At 51.4% G+C, this 20518-nt stretch overlaps 7 protein-coding genes across 7 annotated transcripts; 5 read left to right on the top strand and 2 right to left on the bottom strand.

Annotated features, from left to right (window-relative positions):
* Window positions 1-3899: 3899 nt before the first annotated feature.
* On the top strand, window positions 3900-5324 carry BKA67DRAFT_593205 (uncharacterized protein; the record flags this gene model as incomplete). Its single annotated transcript, XM_046104922.1, has 1 exon — window positions 3900-5324. The coding sequence occupies one exon, from the start codon at window positions 3900-3902 to the stop codon at window positions 5322-5324; it is 1425 nt and encodes a 474-aa protein (XP_045957493.1).
* Window positions 5325-6238: 914 nt separating this feature from the next.
* On the top strand, window positions 6239-10023 carry BKA67DRAFT_311808 (putative beta-galactosidase E). The gene is made up of 7 exons (XM_046096147.1): window positions 6239-6473; window positions 6532-7171; window positions 7220-7255; window positions 7308-7351; window positions 7423-7611; window positions 7676-9476; window positions 9539-10023. The coding sequence occupies exons 1-7, from the start codon at window positions 6348-6350 to the stop codon at window positions 9754-9756; spliced, it is 3054 nt and encodes a 1017-aa protein (XP_045957494.1). The 5' UTR covers window positions 6239-6347; the 3' UTR covers window positions 9757-10023.
* Window positions 10024-10290: 267 nt separating this feature from the next.
* On the top strand, window positions 10291-11612 carry BKA67DRAFT_520004 (Lactonase, 7-bladed beta-propeller-domain-containing protein; the record flags this gene model as incomplete). Its single annotated transcript, XM_046098145.1, has 3 exons — window positions 10291-10482; window positions 10550-11359; window positions 11490-11612. The coding sequence occupies 3 exons, from the start codon at window positions 10291-10293 to the stop codon at window positions 11610-11612; spliced, it is 1125 nt and encodes a 374-aa protein (XP_045957495.1).
* Window positions 11613-12022: 410 nt separating this feature from the next.
* BKA67DRAFT_518554 (XFP N-terminal domain-containing protein) lies at window positions 12023-14681 on the bottom strand (the record flags this gene model as incomplete). The annotated part of the gene is made up of 4 exons (XM_046098016.1): window positions 12023-12291; window positions 12355-12795; window positions 12850-13054; window positions 13125-14681. 4 exons carry the CDS (start codon window positions 14679-14681, stop codon window positions 12023-12025), a joined length of 2472 nt encoding a protein of 823 aa, XP_045957496.1.
* An 838-nt stretch (window positions 14682-15519) lies between these two features.
* On the bottom strand, window positions 15520-16340 carry BKA67DRAFT_311892 (uncharacterized protein). Its single transcript, XM_046096149.1, has one exon. It carries the CDS (start codon window positions 16090-16092, stop codon window positions 15676-15678), a length of 417 nt encoding a protein of 138 aa, XP_045957497.1. The 5' UTR covers window positions 16093-16340; the 3' UTR covers window positions 15520-15675.
* Window positions 16341-17649: 1309 nt separating this feature from the next.
* BKA67DRAFT_518526 (Endoribonuclease L-PSP/chorismate mutase-like protein) lies at window positions 17650-18167 on the top strand (the record flags this gene model as incomplete). Its single annotated transcript, XM_046098015.1, has 3 exons — window positions 17650-17808; window positions 17872-18024; window positions 18075-18167. 3 exons carry the CDS (start codon window positions 17650-17652, stop codon window positions 18165-18167), a joined length of 405 nt encoding a protein of 134 aa, XP_045957498.1.
* A 10-nt stretch (window positions 18168-18177) lies between these two features.
* On the top strand, window positions 18178-19936 carry BKA67DRAFT_311877 (uncharacterized protein). The gene has a single exon (XM_046096148.1). It carries the CDS (start codon window positions 18654-18656, stop codon window positions 19755-19757), a length of 1104 nt encoding a protein of 367 aa, XP_045957499.1. The 5' UTR covers window positions 18178-18653; the 3' UTR covers window positions 19758-19936.
* The last annotated feature ends 582 nt before the right edge of the window (window positions 19937-20518 follow it).

Here is a 20518-nt window from a genome sequence, read left to right on the forward strand (position 1 = left end):
CAGTTGCGGCAGTAATCATATATGCTGACTATTAGGACGATGCATACATCAATAGGTTGTTTATAGACCTACAAAACGTCATGTACACCTTAACCGCTTCTTTTACCGTCAAGTGAACACGGACGGCTTCATGGCGGGCGATCGTTCCCAATCGATGGTCTCATGGTTGCGTGATCCATCAAACCTTGCGGGTGCCCCCAGGCGAGCTGGTAGTAGCAGGTTTGCATTGCGCGTGGAAGCTCATGGTACACACAGTCTACGACTCAGACGATGGCCATGTGTTGTAATCTCAAAGTCCCCTATTGAGAAGTACTAAATGCCTAAGTCGTACCCGTTACCGACGGCTCGCAATTTGCTTCGCAGCGGTGGGCTTGTGTGCTCATCTCGTTATTAGCACCATCGCGACTAGCCAGCTTCCCACAACGGCCGAGTGGGTTTCTGACCAATCATAACGACGAGATAAATAGAGCTAAATTACGATCACAGATGAAGTCCGATTAGCGTTCGTCGCTTAGTACGGCCTGCATCACTTGCCAGAATCAGAACACACATAACGGGCCACGGAAGACGTGACTGGCACCAGCGACGATGCATTCTCCTATCGTTTGCGGAGGATGCCGGAAAGAAGTGTACGAAGTTGCTGCTTAGCCATTTCCAAGCAAGAATGGTTGTGGTGGTCACGGACCACAGCAGCTTTGACTTTCACTGAAGTCGGAATCATTGTGGAGTCGGCGGGTTCTCAAGCAGTCCGGGGCTCACTGTTAGGTTAGTGCGATGTGTCGAGGTCGAGTAGAAACATTTGCATTTGCATGGTCATGGCTGGTGCTGGAACAGCCCCTTGAGATAAAAATGGCAAAATACTACATCGCGAACCAACGATGAATACCGCCATGCAATAAATTGTTCGTTCCAAGCAGACTGCCGGCTGATGCGACATCGCCGGCCCTTCTTCTGACTCCACAGTATCGTGGGATAATGCATATGTAGAGCCGCACACTCGCAGCGGCTAGCGACATGCAAGGCCAACCGGAAGCTCTAAGCGGTTCCGGATGTCACGCAAGCCCATTAAAGGGTCGGGGACTCACCCGCACGACCTTCGACTTCATATTTGCAGTGTCCAGAGCCTTTTTTCCTTTTTCTTCTTCTTTTTCCCCATTCCGCCTCGTCGATATGTGACAACCGAGCCAAGATTTGCAATGCAGATGCAGACTGGAATTAGCGCTCCTAATTCGACTTATCATACATGCATATGAAACGCGAGACTGACAGAAGCAGGCCGTTTGCTCTATGTTGTACGAGGGAGGGCTGAAGGTGCTCATGCTATTTTAGGCCAGGAGCGATCATCCCTCGCACAGGGGACCACGCAGACACCAACGCACTGGATTGGGCATTCAAGGTTTATGCCGGCTGGGTATTTGATGCTGCATCGTATCGACCCGTGCCGGGAGCTGGCTTCCTTGATTGAATTGAATTGTGGCTCTTGTTCTCCTATTGAGTATGGAGTACATACAATCATTATTGCGGTACAAGATAAGGATATGGATATAGATATGGATATGGGGGTATGTAGCTTCTGCCAAGTTCTGGTTCCAGGGCTTCTGAGCCACGGTGATCCGGACCAAGATCTCAATTAGATTTGCGGTGAGCGACACGCTAGCTGCTCTACCTGGGCTACCAACTAAATGCCCTGCAAGATTTCCTGGATACTGGGTACTGGGTACTGGGAACTGAGTACTGGGTACTGGTTTCTACTGCGCGCGAGGCCCTCTATCGAGGTGACAGCCCGGCACGTCGCCTGCAGCTGTTCGAAAACAGCAATATTCTATGTCATATAAGTCTAGGGGGCAGGAGGCGCTTGACTTGTTTCATCATGCCGTAAGCACTTGTCCAGAGCACCAACTCTTTGCCGATGTCTTGGGTCACGACTTCTCTGGAAGCCAATGGAGCGCATTGGCGACGACGGCATTCCCCCGGAATTCATCCCTCGTCATGAAGCGTCATGGCTGTACATTCGTCAGGCCCAGCATTGGTTGTTCAGCTACAGGGAAAGAAGTCCCCTGTAACTCGTTAAGGTACTCCCTAAGGTCACTCCGTAGCATTGATTGCAGGAGTGTAAGTTAGTGCACTCAGCGCACCGACCACTCGGCCAGCCCAAGGTTAGTAGGTTAGCTTTGCCTCCGCACGTGGGCAGCCCACGCCCACGCCCTCGCCCACGCAGCGATGCTTTTGTTGCCAGGACGGGCGGAATTGGATTTTGGGGAGCATGAACAGACCACTTAGCGCAATGCTCCGACGTTGGCCGACTCTGTATGCTCCCGTCGAGCCGTCCCTTATCGTTCTCATGTGGATCATTTCCGTCGCCAATCATCATGCAGGTCATCTCTAGAGCCCTCCCGCCATCAGACATGGATTCGCAATGAGGCGTTCCCAGGAGACAAGAGCGAGACCATGTCGCCAGGGCTGAGTTCCCCGGGTCCTCCGGGGACAGGTTCCGAACTTGCTTCTGCCAGAAAGTGGCCCGAATCCAAGAACATGATATGTGATAGGGGCCATTCTGATGCCAGCGAACACCCCCATCAGGAAACCACTATTCCTCAACCAGTGCTACAATGTCAATTAGCTGTCGCGCAGGGCTGGAAAGTCTTCGCGACCAAGAAACCCCTGGGACCAAATGTGACCAAAAGTATACCCTGGTCGCTCGACCGCCTTTTGCATTGTGCCCTGAGAGTCCACCAAGCCCCTTGTCTGCCAACAAGATCGCATACGGGTACAATACCGCCGCCGAGGCGAGATCTATCTATGCATCTGTCAACATTCCCTGTGGCGAGCCTTGTGGCACCGGTCGGCTCTTCCCCCGTCTGCCTCTTTGGGCTGGGCCTACACCTGAGCATGTCCACCATAGAGTGGCTACCGTGATGTGACGAGCGCCTGCAGAAGCATTATGCAGCTGGCTGCTTTTGGGAACTTGCTCGAAGCCGGGGCCTCTGGCTCGCCGTGCTTCGTGCTTCTTTTATCAGGCAATAGCCTGCCATTTGGGGGTAACAACGATGACGCTCCAGCATTTCCTTTTACCTATACCGGTTCAAATAACAGCAAAGAACACTTCTTGTTGAGCCGTTGATCCGCGACACAAAGTTGGGGGAAGGCTCGCCGGGTGTGCTATCAATCGTGTTCCCCTTCACAGCAAGAACATGTATCACCATCTATTGCGGAGTAGAGTCGAGGCGAGCTTATTGTTCGTTGGGGAAGCATTATCACCGAGCGGCCACCTGACAACGGCTTACGTCGTAGCTGGACCCAGGCTCCTTTCATCAAAGTGATAAAGTACTATTGTACTTCTCAAATCCGAGGGTGAACCCTGACGGTCTCACTCCCCAAAAAACAGCGGATGCCCTTTCCATTGATACATTCGTCAACGAGGTGTCAGGACAAGTCAATTCAATCACAATCAGATAACACTCACTATCATCAGCGGATCAACAAACTGCAGCTGCTGAAACGGAGGCGTCACAAAGACAGGGTTACTGATGGTATACCTTGGTGACGAAGAAGGCTATATAACGACAAAGCTATTGCTGATGGAGAGCTTGAGGAAGCCTGTGACGAACTCAATCGAAGCAATAGTATATAAGGAACCTACGATTTGAAGAAGCCTCTTTACACTGCAAACATTTCTCACAATTTTTGAACATCGCTCCTTGTGGACTATTTATCTTTCGATACTGTACTCAACAGTCCAATATTGAACGATCCGTGCGAGTTCTTCCTTTCTCTCGTCTGGCTGATCCGGATCCAGTCGAATGAAACATTTGTCCATCGCTGCCCCTCAAGTAAACAGGCACTCAAGGATATCGTCAATTTCATACCGGCACAGCCTTCTGCCGTTCCCGATCGAACTTATGTCTGCGTCGCCCGAGATCGATTGCGCCACTGCTCGCTTGGAGCTTCTCTCCATTTGGAACCAAAGCTCTCCTCGAGTCTACATCTCCGTTGTCCTTTGTTTCCCTCTGGACAATGCGTTATGTGATGATGCTGTGGGACACTTGGAGACATCTTTGGAGCGTCTCGGACAAGAGCGCCCACTGTTTGCAGCTCGACTGGCTGCAGACTCGACACAACCGGGGCATGCCCATCTGATCCAATCACCCGAATTCCGGATTCCGTTTGAAGTTTCAATGAAACCAGGTGCAATTCCCGCGGACTACAGCCAGATAAGAGAGAACGGGTTCCCACCTGGTGTTTTTATCAAGCCTTGCTTCAGTATACCAGGTCTGATTGGAACGGAGACGGATCCGCTGCCGGTTTCCCGGGTCCAGGCATTTGTCATTCCTGGAGGTCTTCTATTGGCCGTATATCTACATCACTCCCTTTGCGACGGCGACTCCCTGCGCATCTTCCTGGAGTGCTTAGCGGCCCAGACAAGGGGGGATGCCATTGATCGGCCATCAGAACAAGCTTTTGATGGCCCTAGGTCTCATCATAAGGTTGACGGCAGTCTGGAGTCGCTTATCTCTAAGTGTCCCGAGTACACACTACTACCTAACTTGAAGGGACCTACACAACCACGTTTCTCAGAGGTTGGAGAGCCTTTGGACACTATCCCCAAAATAGGGAAGATTTTCGTGTTCAAGAAGCGCCGCATCGCCGAGCTACAACGCACGATAGAATCGCACTTCCAATACGGTGATAGGACACCATCAACCTATACATGCCTGGCTGCGCTTTCGTTTGCGCACATCGTTAGCGCTCGCCTTAAAACTGAGAAGTTCCTACCATCGATCGAGGTCAAGGGACCAGCGAAGCTCTGGAACTCTGTCAATTGGCGATCGAGAGCTTTCCAGCACTTGACGGGGGACTACTTTGGCAATGCCGCACTCCCAGCTGTTACCAGGGTTTCGCAAGAAACAATTCTCCGCAGCTCCGTGGATATAGCGACGCTCGCATCGTTAGTCCCGCACATCAAGGGTTCTATCGATGCTGTGGATCAGGAGTATGTTAAGCACCGCCTAGCCATGGTGTCGGCCATGCCAGACCCACGATACATAGGAGTGAACTACGATCCGCGGATGTCGCAGTGTCTGGCATTCAACACATGGCGGCACTTTGGAGCTGATGCTGAATGGGAGATACCAGGGGTTTCTGTGAAGAATCCGGAAGCAATCAGGAGAGCGCATGGCTCATGGAATCTCGGTACCGCGTTGATATTGCCAGCGCGTGCTTCAGCAGATTCTCAAGAACTGTTCGTGAGCCTTTCCCAAGTTTCTATGGACGAATTATGCAAAGACACTGAATGGCTGAAGTGGGTGGATAGTACTATCGGATAGGTCGTGGAGGATCGATGCGAAACAGCCTGCCTTGATGGAGGGGCTCATGTATACTAATCTGGGTGATGGTTTCCTGCCGTGTCGACAACGAAGCATAAGTCGTTCGTATCTCGTAATAGTGCAAATCATTTAGCATGAAGCATATTGTTTTCTTAACTGTGTGGACGGCGTATGTTTTCGACGTGCCAGTGAAATTCCTCTCAATTGCCCCAAGCCTACCACTAATATTATCAACCAGTAGTAGACGTTCCGATTGATCCACAAGTATGAAGAACCCATGTTTCGTCAAGCCAAAACAGCATATCAGTCCATGGCAGCCTGCGAATCTTTCCTATCTTGTAATTAATAGCGTTTCGGAACTCAGTGCATCGTATTGAACCAATCCGCCAGCGTAGACCAACAAGCGTTGACACCTCCAGCTCTGCTCTATAACCCCGCCTCCTGAACCAGAAGCAATGAATGGGGTTTTACATGTACATATCTCACAACAAAAGAAATGACGCCATATTAAGCTTCTACCAAGTGGCTTTTCCTCTGCCTGCTACTCCGTACGGTACTTGGGAAGCCCTTTGGCGGCAAACAGTGGGCCTGTATAATTCTGGCTGAATTCACTTGCATGCATCAGTCTGCCAGCAACGAGGTTTTTACACCAATCGAGTACACGCGCCTATCACGACCCCGCGTTCGTTCGTTCGGTGCCCTTGCTGCTGCGCATTTGTTTTCTCTGGGGACACAAGTTGGGGATGCGCTTTTCTCCGCAACGGGGCCAAGACTAGTCTACGTTACAGTACCTCGCATCTCGTAGATCTGCGATCGTGGGGAAAGATCAAAAACGGCGACGATAGTATGTATCTATGTATGCATGTTTCTGTATATAAGGCAAGAAGTCCTCCAATTGTGCTCATGATGGCTTGCTTGAACGTGGATTACGTTTGGAGAGCCCGTGTCAGAGGCTCGACTGGTTACCGCGATAAATTCGGGGTGTGAGGCTTTGTGCTCTTCTGAGCCTTGTTGGCACATCAAATGGCTCCCTCACGACTCTCATGGCTAGTAGCGAGCCTGTCGTGCCTTGCCGCGGTCACTTTGGCCGGTGTTCTGCCAGCAGCAGCCAGTGCATCTTTCGTTAAGAATGACCAATTGCCTGGTCTGGTAAGGTTTATTCGTTCTCAGCAAGCCCAATCAACGTGTGCTGATGCAGAGTGAATAGGTCACCTATGACAAATATTCCGTCTCCATCCGTGGCGAGCGCCTCTTTATCTTTTCCGGCGAGTTCCACCCTTGGCGGCTGCCAAGCCCAGGGCTCTGGCTCGATGTTTTCCAGAAGATCAAGGCCATGGGCTTCAACGCCGTCTCCTTCTACACCTACTGGGGGCTTGTAGAAGGGATGCCGGGCCAGGTACGATTTGATGGGGTCTTTGCCCTCGAGGAGTTCTTCAGGGCGGCCGCAGAGGCGGGCATCTATCTGATCGCGCGACCGGGCCCGTACATCAACGCCGAGACGGCGCTTGGTGGGTATCCCGGATGGACGGCGCGGATCAAGGCGCCGCTGAGGGGGGACGACCGGGAGTTCGTCGATGCGACGGAGAAGTACTCGGCCGCGGTCGGAAAGCTGATCGCGGATGCCCAGATCACGAATGGTGGGCCTGTGGTCATGCTGCAGCCGGAGAATGAATATGATACTTGGCCTGGTGTTAACAACACGGAATTCCCAGCGGACCTGAACAGAAACTACATGGAGCATGTCAAGCAGCAGTTCAAAGACGCGGGTGTCGTCGTGCCGCAGATGGTCAATGATCATTTAAACCAAGGAAATTGGGCGCCGGGCACTGGTCTGGGGGAGTCAGAATGTAAGCAGCCTATTGTGCCGTGGCGTTCATGTTGGCTAATTGATTCAGTGTATGGTATTGACGCTTATCCTATGCGGTATGATTGTAAGTTGCCGGTCTGTCCCTGTTGGATGCGGAAATGTGTTGATAGCTGTAGGTGCACATCCAGATGTATGGCCGAAGATCAGATGGCCCGAGAATGTAAGCCGGCATTTTTATTTTTATTTTTATTTTTTTGGCGCGGAGTTGCGATGACTGACGATTGTTATCAGTGGCAAATACTACACGAGAAGTATAGTCCGAACACTCCATTCTTTGTCGCTGAGTTCCAAGGTGGCTCCGGGACTGGGTGGGGAACCATCAACCAAGACGGTTGCAATGCACTTGTCAATCAGGAGTCGGTTCGAGTCTTGTGGAAGAACAACTACAGCTTTGCCATTAAGATCTTCAACATATACATGGTGAGTTATCCATTGGCGACAGACTATACTCTTCCGTGTCGCGATCACTTACTAGTGATATCAGACGTACGGTGGGACAAACTGGGGTAATCTTGGCTACCGAGGCGGCGACACTTCATATGATTATGGCGCTGCCATCAAGGAGAACCGTCATGTCTGGCGGGAGAAGTACTCGGAGTCGAAACTCGAGGCCAACTTCTTCAAGGTTTCGCCAGCTTATTTGACAGCAGTCGCAGGCAGCGCCTCGAACGGCTCCTACGTTTCGACAGATCAAATCGCCACTACTCCTGTCTTCGGAACTGATACCCCCACCAATTTCTATATAGTCAGACATGCAGACTGGACATCGATCAACACGACCGCCTATAAGCTCCTGGTATCGACCACTAAGGGCAGCGTCTCTATTCCGCAGCTCGGTGGTGAGTTGACGCTTTCGCGGAGAGACTCAAAGATCCATGTCACCGATTACGACGTCGGCGGAATCAACTTGATCTATAGCACAGCCGAGATATACACCTGGGCTCAAGATCAGAAAGGCAAAAGAACTCTGATCCTGTATGGCGGCGAAGACGAGTTACATGAGGTTGCCCTGGATTTCTCCAAACTGGGACACGTACCTAAATGTAGTTCTACGCGACAGAAGCCCACAAGTCAGCAGACTGGAAACAGCACGTACATCTTCCAATGGACAGTTTCCCGAGACGCAGAGGTACTCAGCTTCGGCGATGAGCTCGAGGTGCTGTTGCTCTGGCGGAACGAAGCATATAACTACTGGGTGATTGAATTGCCTTCGGACAGTCCGATCGGTAATTACTCATCGCCTTCCAAGTCGCATGTTATCATAAATGGTGGCTATCTGATACGCACGGCAGAGATATCGGGTGAAAATCTCAGCTTGACTGGTGATATTAACGCGACGACGGACATCGAGATTGTTCATGAGCCCACGAGATCGATCAAGACTCTGGAATTTAACGGGTACGAGCTGCCGACCAAGCGGGCTGACAACGGAAAGCTTACTGCAAGGCTTGTGTACGAAGCCCCGAAGCTCGAGCTCCCAGATCTCACTGGTCTTGAGTGGCGTTTTGTGGACTCGTTACCTGAGATAGATGCTTCATACGACGACGTGGGGTGGACTGTCTGCAATCATACTTTCACCAACAACCCTCAGGCACTGCTAACTCCAACTTCACTGTACGCCAGTGACTATGGCTTTCATTCCGGTTCCGTCATCTACCGAGGACATTTCACGGCCGTTGGAAATGAGTCAAGTTTGTATGTAAATATAACCGGGGGTTCTGGATTTGGCTATTCCATATGGCTCAACGACAAATTCCTGTCGTCTTGGGATGGTGGTGGCGCCGGTCAAGGCAATTCAACTTATGAATCGACCATACCTATCGTTGGCCATTCCCTTGAGAACGGTAGCGACAACGTCGTTGTCTTGCTGATCGATCATATGGGCCAGGACGAGGAAGCCCCCGGAACGGATGCAATTAAGTCGCCGATGGGCCTCATCAACTACAATCTGGCAGGTCATCCACAAGCCGACATGACCTGGAAGCTGACGGGTAACTCTGGAGGCGAGGATTACCACGATCTCGCTCGTGGACCCAGAAATGAAGGTGGGCTGTTCGCTGAGCGTCAGGGTTACCACCAGCCGAGCCCACCTAGTGATACTTGGGTAGCTGCAAATCCCTTTACAGACGGGTTTGCAACAGCTGGTGTCGGGTTTTATACGACCACATTTTGTCTGGATGTGCCAGATGGCTATGATGTCCCGTTGAGTTTTGTGTTTGCGAATACCACGATCTCAAACTACAGGGTTCAGCTTTTCGTTAACGGGTGGCAATTCGCCAAGTATAGTAAGTTGCATCACCTGGAGTCCCTGCGCTGAGGAATAAGTAGCTGATATGATTGATTCTAGTCGCCAATCTTGGACCACAGACAAACTTCCCAGTACCTGAGGGCATCTTGAACCATAATGGCAACAACACGGTAGCCATCACGTTGTGGTCTGTGGATGACAGCGGTGCAAAAGTGGATGGGTTGACGCTGGAAGCTGAAATGCCGCTGTGGTCGGGGTACAAAAAACCGTGGCTGGTGGAAAGCCCAGCATGGACACTGCGCGATGGAACGTATTAATCCAGTCTAGGTTAGGAGATTGACGTAATGTTTCTTGAAAACGTTGCATAAAGTTTTGTGCATTGTGCGTTTACATGTTTCACTTGTTCGGGGATTTAATCAAGCATAACGTTGCTCTTCAGAGACCTTAGAATGGTGGCAGTACAGTAGGTGAGGTTAGTAGGTTAGATCATCAGCTCCAGGGGATGCTGGCGTAGCATTCGCATACAAGCCACCGCAGTTTCGAGCTTCACCAACCCCGCTTTAGCAGGTGCCTTCTTCCGGTAACTCGCCGCAAAGTTAAAGCCCCACCATGGCACCTATAAATGCCCTATATCAAAGGCCAATTGCTTTTACCGAAGATGCAGAACGCGCGGCCTTGTCCTGATGTTAATTTGACACAAGTCAATCGTAATATCGTTTAATGGTCTTCGAGAACGTCGGTAGAGTCTCTGATATATAATCGTGCACTGGACGCAGCTGCGAGATTTAGTATTGCTCAATCATTATGCTTCAATCCACGAATAGATCATTGACTGTCCCTGCCAAGCAATTATGTATAACCGGCTGCGTCTTGGCGCTCTTCTGGGCTTCTTCACCACCATCAATGCCGCAACGCACGAACTCATTGTCGGCACCTTCGGTACTAAGGCATTATATACGCTCGAGTTCGACGACGAAGCGCTCACCTTGGAACTTGTGGCCAACACATCGGTCCCGGTTGCTGGGTCATGGCTAGCTCTAAGTGTGAGGATCTCGGCAGTCCACACCGTTTTTGTGGTTAGGCAAAGATCCGCTAACACCGAGACTCCAGCACGACAAATCCAACCTTTATAGCACAGCCTACCAGGCATCCAGTCCCGCATTCGTGAGCTACTCGGTCGCCAACGCGACGAGCATAACCCACGATGTCACCGTCCCCGCCGGAGGCAATTGCACCGCCAGCGCCATCTTCGCGGTGGCCGACCCCAACCCTCCGCACAGCGTATACGGGGCCTTCTTCGGCTCGAACGCGGGATGCGGCGCCGTCCTGTCCGTGGACGAGTCCGGCAGGCTGGAATCGGCTGTCCAGAACTACACCTACTCCAGCTCGTCGGCCGTCCACGGCACCGCGTTCAGCCCGGACTCCAAGTTCCTGTACTCTGCCGACGACAGCGGCAACACGCTCTGGACGCATAGCATTGACCCCACAACCGGAGAAGTGGCCTTCGTCGCCAACCTCACTGCGCCGTCCACGGGCGCCCACCCGCGACATGTCGCCGTGCACCCCCAGGGCAAGTACCTGTATGTGATCCTCGAGGGATCCAGCCAACTCGCGCAGTACGCCATCGACGGGGACACCGGGGTCCCGTCCGCGCAGAACGCGACGTACGCCCTGCTGCCGCCCGGCGAGGATGCCAAGAACTACTGGGCGGACGAGGTGGCGCTGTCGCCCAGCAATGACTACCTCTGGGCCACGAACCGCGGGCGCGGCGCGAACGCCACGGGCTACATCTCGGCATTCGCGCTGGATGGCGAGGGGCGCATCCTGGGGCAGAACTTCCTGCTCCCGACGACTTCGAGCGGTGGTGCGGCCAATAGTGTTGCGCCGAGCCCATTCGCTGATCGCTTTGCCGCGCTGACGGTACGTTTACCTAGCTGAATTCGCCGATGCACGCCAGAGCGATTTCGCTTTTGTGTCTGAAGGACGGACCCCGAAGTTGCCTCTGCTTTGATTTTGAGAAAGGATACTGATATTGCCTTTCATGACGCAGGATAGCTCGGTCGGCTTCGTGGAGATCTGGGAGCTGGCTGCTGATGCGAGCTCGGCAAACGTTGTTGCGCATCTCGACTTGATTGACGGTGGGTGTTGCGCGAATGCTGTGTGGTACTCATAGAAGAAACTAGTTCCTCCTCAATCGACCGAGAAAGAATGTTCAACAAAAGAAGCCAGGCCTGGGAGGCCATGAACCGAGGGCGAGACGACTACCTTTGCATCCGGAACCGCCGTGCAAGCTTGTTCATAGTCAGAAGTTCGTCACTCTCACCTTGTTCCACCTAGAGCAACAGTCTTTGCCTTCCACGAGGATTCAGGAGGCATGTGCAGCACGAGAATTGCAAAAGAGAGAATAAAGTATCATAAATCGGCCATGAAGCCTAAATGAAACATAAGAGATATATAATCCAGGAAATCACCGTCTTTCTCCGAGGCTCTGCAGCACCATAAACCAGATCTTCATCTCGTCTAATCGATAGTCTTCTGACATATATTGTAAACCAAGTGTTTATCCTCTATCTCACGACGAGTTTAGTTAATTGCCTCTCTCTTCGGTGGGGGGACCCAGAGTCCCCGGTGTGGCCACGTCCACTTGGTCAAGTACTCGGGATCCTGGCCAATCTCAAACGCCTGGTTGCGAGCCGCCAACTGGACATTCTTGAGCTTCTCGCGTGCGGCCGCACCACGGTTGCCCAGGTGGGGCATGTGGTCGATGGCGGCGATGGCGAGACTGAAGCGATCCGTGCCGTTGCGGATGGCGAGCTCCAGGGGCGTGTCGATGTTGCCCTTCTCGTTGTAGCCTAGCACCGAATGTTAGCATTCACGTCATTGGTATCTGCATTAATTCGGCTGGGAAGGCTTACCTCTAACATGGATGTTGTGGCTACCCTTTCTCCTGTATGTCAAACGGTGCACGAGCCAGGGGTAAGAGTGGAAGTTGAAGATCACGGGCTTATTATCCGTGAAGAGAGCAGCCCACTCGCGATCCTTCAGACCATGTGGATGTTCGTCGTGGTGGATAAGCTTGAACAGATCGACGACATTGACACAGCGAATCTTCAGTTCAGGGAAGTTCTGAAGCAAGAGGTCAATGGCGGCAAGCGACTCGCTCGTGGAGATATCTCCGCAGCTGGCCATGACGACATCCGGCTCCTCGCCCACGTCTGTGCTGAAATGTGGCCAGATACCGACTCCCTTGGTACAGTGCTCGACAGCCTCGTCCATAGTGAGGAACTGCAGATGATCTTGCTTGTCCGCTACGATGACGTTGACGTAGTTTGACGATTTGAGACAATGGTCCATGGCTTAGTCGCTGTTAGTGTCAAGTCTGGGCAGTTTTACGGAATGGCTCAACTCACTTGAAAGCAGACAGTTACCATCCGGGGGCAGATAAATGCGAACAACTTCCGGACTCTTGTTGCATACTACATCCAGGAAACCGGGATCTTGGTGAGTGAAACCGTTGTGGTCCTGGCGCCAAACAACAGCAGTAAGCAAGATGTTAAGCGACGCAACCTTTGCACGCCACTCGACCTCCAAGGCCTTCTCGATCCATTTGCAGTGCTGAGTATTCGTTAGTAAATGTCCTCTCTAATAGACAATATACAAGGCTCGAGAGAAAATGCTGACTTACCTGGTTAACCATCGAATCAATGATGTGAATAAAAGGCTCGTAGCTGTTCAGCAAGCCATGGCGTCCGCTGAGGATGTAACCTTCCAACCATCCTTCGCAAGTGTGCTCACTCAGCATTTCCATGACACGGCCGAAAGGAGACAAATTACCGCCGTCGTCATCTTCTTCAAAGTACTCGCCCAGCCAGACCTTCTTTCCAGCTTCGTAGACTCCGCCAAGTTTATTCGACTCGGTCTCATCAGGACCAAACAGTCGGAAGTTCTCGGGGTTTTTTGCGACGATGTCTCTGAGGAAGAGGGCACAGTTTGTCATGCTGCCCTTCAAGATACCGCCGCGGTGGTCAACTTGGATGCCGTAGTCCTTGAACTCGGGCATCTTCAAAGGCTTCTTGATCAGACCTCCATTTGCGATAGGGTTTGCACTCATTCGCTTGTTGCCGGTGGGGCAGATCGCATCTCTCAGTTCCGCGGATATTCTACCTTCAGCGCCAAACAGCCTATCAGGCTCGTAGCTACGCATCCACTCCTCGAGAACTTTGAGGTCCGCAGGGTTGGTGCGCACATCGGTGATGGGGACCTGATGAGATCTCCAGTAGCCAGTGAGGTAGTGACCATTGAGCTTGCGGGGACCAGTCCAGCCCTTGGGAGTGCGCAGGATGACCATGGGCCACTTCGGACGGAAAGGCTTGCCAGAGTCGCGTGCCTGCTTCTGGTACTGTTTGATCTCCTTCACACATTTCTCGAGCGTTCCAGCCATTGCTTGGTGCATGGACTCAATGTCGTCGCCCTCGACGAAGTATGGTTGCCAACCATATCCGAGGAACAGCTGCTCAATCTCCTTGTGGGAGATACGTGCCAGAAGAGTGGGGTTGTTGATCTTGTAGCCGTTGAGGTGTAGAACTGGGAGCACAGCACCATCGGTGATGGGGTTCAGAAACTTGTTGCTGTGCCACGAAGTAGCCAAAGGTCCGGTTTCTGCTTCACCATCGCCTACCATGGTGACTGTGATGAGCTCCGGGTGGTCGAAGACCGTGCCGAATGCGTGGGAGATGGCGTAGCCCAACTCGCCACCCTCGTGGAGACTACCAGGTGTCTCGGGAGTAGCGTGTGAGCCAATACCACCGGGGAATGAGAATTGCTTGAAAAACTTCTGCATGCCCTCTGGATCCTCGGATTTGGCGGGGTACACCTCTGAGTAGGTACCTTCCAGGTAGGCCTGGGAGAGTATAGCAGGTGCACCATGGCCAGGACCGGAGACGAAAATGGCGTCGAGGTCGTACTTCTTGATGAGACGGTTGAAGTGCATATACGTGAAGATCTGACCAGGTGCAGATCCAAAATGTCCCAGCTGTCGGGCTTTGATGTGGTCCTTCTTCAACTCCTCGTGTAGAAGAGGGTTGTCGATGAGGTAGATCATACCCAAGCAGAGATACAAGCTCGCTTTGAAGAAGTCATCGTACTTCTCCAGCTCTTCCTTGGAAAGCGGCTTCTCGTTGATAGTAGATCGAGCTACGCCGAACGGCCTAATCTCCTCTACTATTGCTTTGTCACACTCCATGTTGGTGAACAGACCCGACTGATCTTTCGCAGTTCCTAGCGGTCTTCAGTGATGTCTGTGGTGTTCTTTGTTCGTTGTTGATTGTTGATTGAAGTGAGAACTGGTACATGAGCTCTGAGAGGGGTTACAGCTAAGTAGGTTTTATAGGTTCTCAAGGACCCGGGGCTCGTGTTTAAGGTGAATGCAGTGCTGATAGCAGCTTGGAGTAGACTCCAGCATATGCAGGACTAGTCTAGTCGCGAAGCAAGTTGACAGGCCAGGTAGATTCCTCGGGACAGACCTTGGGAGCCAATCAATGAGCCATTACAGAAAACGTACATGATAGACGGGCAGTGACACGTCATGTGAGTGACATCTGATTCCTATAGTAACATAACTGCCTGAACACGTTTTTTCGCAAGGTTACATGCAGTAGCATGTCTCTCACGTGAAGCAAATGCATTCTAGAACGATATACAATCGTGCTTTCCAGAAACACTTGGGATCATATTGGGGTGCATATGTTGCGGGTTACGGCTTTTCTCAAAGTGGCCTGATAATGAGACGACGTTGAGCTTAACGAATGTGATGCGTCATATCGCCAACGCACTCCACTATAGCTTCCGGCGGTTCCAGGGTGCGTTTCCGTTCCAGCGTCGCATCGAGCTGCTGTTCTAAATCCTTGCACGGGGAATGTTTGCATTCTGGTCCCAGTTTTGTCGAGAATCGTCGATCTATAGACAGAGTTCAAAACGAGGAGTCTTGTACTTGAAACTCTTAATTCATTCAGACTGTTGAAAGTATGTCGCGACGCTCTTCTCCTCTAGTCTAGTGCAGCATAACACCTAAAGCTTTGGCACGCTTCACATGAGCTGAATAAGAACATGTATTGTCAAGCCGTCACTTCTCTTAAATTCATTTCGCATGCAGCAAAAGCCCTAGTCAAAGCCTTTGACAAGTCCCTGGAACTTGGACAAGCTGAGCAAGCGAATGCCCTCTCGGTAGGAAATGATAGTCAGCAGTGATCACGATCTATTCGGACAGCCCCGCAGAGTCTACACGAGCGACATGAGCAAGCACCTGGCACAGCCTCGGCGTGGGTAAATCCCGAGTACAAAGCATGTTGAATCAAGAAGGTCCTTCCATCATGGGCAGAAGATTTACAGAGTTGCTGGATTGTCCCTGCCGCCAAGTCAGTTGACCTCCAACCAACGAACTCGACTTGATGGTCTCGGCCGAGGCGAGGGTCGGTGACTCCCGGAGAGCTCAAGTGGATCCACCGTCTCACTATCGTGAGAGGAGCGGCCCGAGCAGATCCTTTTAGAGCGCTTGTCGAATTTTGAGGCTTTGCCGTTGCTAAACATGCGCTCTCATGATATCGTGAATGAATCAGACCTCGGCAGAGAGTTATTAGTAAACCGATTTGAAGCATCAAGAAGCATCAGTGACCTTGTTTTGGAATGCCCAGATTTTCTCAGCATTCCACTCTCGGGAAGTGCGATTCTCTTGCCACTTGATCACGTCTAAACATGCAATGAGAGCCAGCGTGCTCCAAAGGTAAGTAATATCCAAACGTTCTATTGCACGATCTTGAATAAGAAATCCAAGGCCTGCTTTGCTGTAGTACCTACAGTGCTGATTGCGTTTTTTTCCCCCGCAACGTTGCAATTTGCTAATGCTGCACATAGAATTGACACTGCAGAGGGATGCAGCGCAGTGTGAATGGTTATTACGAAAATGACTTCATACTCTAAAGGCAATCTCGGGAGTGTTAGTCGAGGGGACGTTTTACACGTGTGCATTGGAAAGAGTAAACCGGATGCGCCTGCTTGCTTCTTTAATGAGCCTCATAGTACGCAACGAGCCCTGAATTGTTCACAGCTATTTAGAGGCGTTATGATGCAGATCGTGTGCACGACCTTGCGGTGAATGCACCTAGATTTTGGAAGCCTTGCTCTAAGATGTTCAGCTTCTCCGTTGGTTCAGCCCTCTCTGCAACAAGTGGCATCGTGTTCCGAACCCAGGCGCCCAATCTTCTCTTCAAAAAGATTGCACGCTGTTTCTGGCGGGAGGTTTTCTGGGAGCCGCTGGACTAGGCAGGCACCGACAGCGTTGGCGCTCATGCCACGGACGAGTTTTTCATTGCTACCTTATAGTATACTGGCGATATTCCTGTTGCAAAGGATGCCGAATACTCATCTATGTTAAGTCGGGTTCCCTTCTTCACGCCACCTGGAGCTTTCCACAGATTAACAGAATGAGTGGTTTCTTTCTCGGGCTTTTTTTTCTCATTTCATCATGAGAGTTACACCGAAGAATCCTCGAGCTCACGATCATGATGTTCTGCTTGGATCTTCGTCGTACGCTCTGTGTCAAGTGATTATTATAAATGATTGGATGTAATAAACGCTAAATACGGTCGCAGTAACTCGTTAAAACAGCGCTTTAGGATGAGCCATGGGTACCCATTGAAAGAGGTCGAAGACAACAATAGCCGTCTCAACGCATGGAAATCAATCAAAAGACCGTTGGTCTGGCAAAGGGACACTTTACATGGGCATAAACCCCTTTTGGCGCATCTTCGAGAAGCACGGGCATGGTTGGTAATCCCAGTCCACTGGCTTCTGGAACGATTTGTGGAGCCGGCAACATATTTTTCCAACTGCGTTTCGGTCAACAAGTTGAAAGCTTCTGAGGCGAATGACCCTGACAACCTGAATCCAAGTGGAAGCACCAATGGGTATTCGATTGGAATGGGCCTCCTGAATGAAGGATAGCCCAATTGGGTGGGCCCTAGCCAAGCCCTTCGCTTGACATGCGGCTGTTTGTAAGCTGTCACTGTTATCAAACGTGGAGACATTGAACCCCGCGCGCTTACTATAGCATAGCTGATTGTCAGTCAGTGCTCTGTATTTGAACTATCTTCATCCCGACAGGGCAATCGACGAAGAACCCAAGGCCAGCATAGTTTTGAAGAATAGAGTTGAAGATGTCTCCAATCGAGCGTGTGTTCACGGACAAGGCGCCCAAGCCACTGCCTCAGTTTTCGCAGGCTGTCAAGTACAATGGTTTGGTGTATTGCTCGGGTAACATTGGCTTTGACCCAGCAACGTTCACGCTGGTTGAAGGTGGTGTGAAAGAACAAACCGTAAGTGTCCAGTCAATGATATAACATGTCTACCAAGATTAGCCGACTCAGATTGTGCCACAGCGACGGGCTCTGCAGAACTTGTCTGCAGTGTTGGAGGAGGCGGGCAGCGGCTTCAGCAATACCCTCAAGGTCAACATTTTCTTGACAACGATGGACAACTTTGCTGCTATGAATGAGGCCTGGGACGAGTTCTTCACCATGGACGTCAAACCAGTAGGTTCATCCACTGTCATGTGTCGAGGGCGCAATGCTAATTGGAAAAGTGCCGCACTTGCGTTGCCGTGTATCAGCTGCCATTCAGTGCTCTGGTGGAAATTGAATGCACGGCTTTTCTGAACTCTGGATCGAAGCTGTAACTTGACGTGTTGGTGGGGGGTCCGAGAGACTAAACGTCAAACGACGTATATTTATATGATTGTGGCTGATGGCAACGAGCATGCTCAATCAGCGCCAGAATGCGAGATGAGTTTTGTTCCGCGACTGACCATTATATTCATATACGTAAAGCAGACTGTCGAATAAATAAGAGAGAATTACCCTTGTGTCTCGTCTTGATACATGAGTCTGTTGAAGACTGTTGTGTCATGCGAGTTTTAGGTGACGCCATGCCGCTAAATTCTACCCCAGATTCTAGCGCGACACCCCCTGGACACACCCGCAGACCCCCCGAAGATTTCCAATGGGCCTCTTTTCTTCTAGCGTGCTGACGTCGTTCATGTCCAAATCCAGTCCCATGCGATCGCCAAAAGAAAAGAAAAAATATTCGGACCGCACAAAACCCACGATAGTTTCCTGCCAGCATGCGGTTCTCTCAGTAACACTATATTCTTCTAATCGCCAACATGAACGTCCAACTAGGAAGGCAGTTCTTACGCGTTCAGCTGCCCCGAGCACAATCTGTGACACCTGTCAGTTGTTCGCGTCGCATTGCAATACCGCAATCGTCGCGACAGTCGAATGGCAGACCACATGCAGTCTCGCCTGTCTCTCGTCGCTATGCCTCAGGTCAAGCAGCAGCTGCTGAAGCCAAACAAGAAGACGAGCCCAAGATCAACACCGAAGCTGTTACGACACCATTAGATGCGACCACACAGGTTTCGACGCCTCTGAACCCAGACGTGGCCCTGTCTTCAACGCTCAACCCACCCGCGACAACAAGACCACCACTGATTACTATTCCAAAGAGGGAGCCCGACTCTTCCCTCTTCAGTTACCTCTTCAGCGTTGGCAAGACGTACCTCACTTTCTACAAGAACGGAGTCAAGGCAATAAACACGAATCGCAAGCTCCTGAAGGAGATTTCGCAAACCCTAGATGGACCCCCCAACTTGACAGGGTCGGACACAAAAGTCACACCTACAAGGGCTGCAGTTCTTCTCCGCGAACGAACAAGACATGACATAGCCCGCCTACCGATATTCGGCTTGGTCTTCCTCATCTGTGGCGAGTTTACGCCGCTATTGGTCCTTGTCTTCCCCAAGCTGACGCCCTTGACCTGCCGCATACCCAAACAAGTCGAGAAGCTGCGAGCCAACGCTCAGGAGCGACGCGCAGCATCTTTGGAAAACATGCGCCACATCACTGAGTCTGCCGCCCTGGAGAAAGCGTCCGCCGGCAACATTGTGAGGTGTCTGGGCCTCGGTAGCAGTATCTGGGACAAGGTCGGCATTGATCCTCCGTTCGCTGCGGCCAAGGCTCAGGCTGCGGTGAGCAGGATTCTCAAGGATGATATCATGATCCGGGACGGCGGCGGCGTTGGAGCCTTGGACCCCGAGGAGGTCGTGCTCGCCTGCGAGGATAGAGGCTTCGACGTAAGGGACGGGGATGTTGACAAGCTGCGCGCGAAGCTCCAGCAATGGATCCAATCATCAACAAAGGCAGAAGGTGCCGATGGCGAGGCTCGTATTCGAAAGATGATTGTTGGGCTTGATCCCGACGAGAAGTAGATCAGCGCGGCTTCTGGGTCACAGCCTCGCCACTCATCACATATGCTATATTGGAGCAACAGGTTCAGTACCGGAGTTCCACGTACCTGGCGGACTGCATCGCACTCTCCTGCTCGTCTGTATTAGTTTTTGCATATATGCCATATGAAAGCAAATGGTCTTGCTGACGCCTTTGCTATCAACTTTGTGGAGCTCTACATGTCGTCGGATGGAGGTGTCGGCTTGGCAGATAGACCGACTGGCAAATCAGTGTACACTACAACTATAGAAATGGGCATTGTTAAAATACGCCCAAAAAGAGTCAACTCAGCTTCCTCTTTTAGAACACATTACTCACACCTGGCACTTTTCTCCTTGATCATTCAGTAAGCTTTGCGTCATTCTCCAACATCTGACAATATGACAAAGTTTGGCCGAGACTGGTGGTCATAACACAGACACGAAATCTCCCGAGAACTGATAGCATAAGAGGGACAAGAGTTATAGTACTCAGGGCCATTACCAATGCGGCACACAAGCCCTATTGTCGACAAAGCGTCACGGAAACCCACATACTGCCAAAAATAGCGTCGTAGAGCCGCGTCCCCACTGTTCTAATTTGATAACCGAAACAATTAGCTGAAGAATATATACTCCGTATGGTATCGGAGCCACGGTTGTGTAGTATCAACCTGGCAGGTCCACAGTAGAATTGTCCGAAGTACCCTACCTAACATCTGCCAACTAACGCGCCCACGTTCCCATCCCCACAGCGCCATGAT

Source organism: Truncatella angustata, assembly GCF_020726525.1.
Source record: "Truncatella angustata strain MPI-SDFR-AT-0073 chromosome Unknown BKA67scaffold_5, whole genome shotgun sequence".
NCBI lineage: Eukaryota > Fungi > Ascomycota > Sordariomycetes > Amphisphaeriales > Sporocadaceae > Truncatella > Truncatella angustata.

Coding starts and splice junctions, on each gene's coding strand:
- BKA67DRAFT_311808 (XM_046096147.1), top strand. CDS start 6,348: ATGGCTCCCTCACGACTCTCATGGCTAGTAGCGAGCCTGTCGTGCCTT. Junction 6,474..6,531: donor ATGACCAATTGCCTGGTCTG/GTAAGGTTTATT, acceptor CAGAGTGAATAG/GTCACCTATGACAAATATTC. Junction 7,256..7,307: donor TTATCCTATGCGGTATGATT/GTAAGTTGCCGG, acceptor TGATAGCTGTAG/GTGCACATCCAGATGTATGG.
- BKA67DRAFT_311892 (XM_046096149.1), bottom strand. CDS start 16,092: ATGCTTCAAATCGGTTTACTAATAACTCTCTGCCGAGGTCTGATTCAT.
- BKA67DRAFT_311877 (XM_046096148.1), top strand. CDS start 18,654: ATGAACGTCCAACTAGGAAGGCAGTTCTTACGCGTTCAGCTGCCCCGA.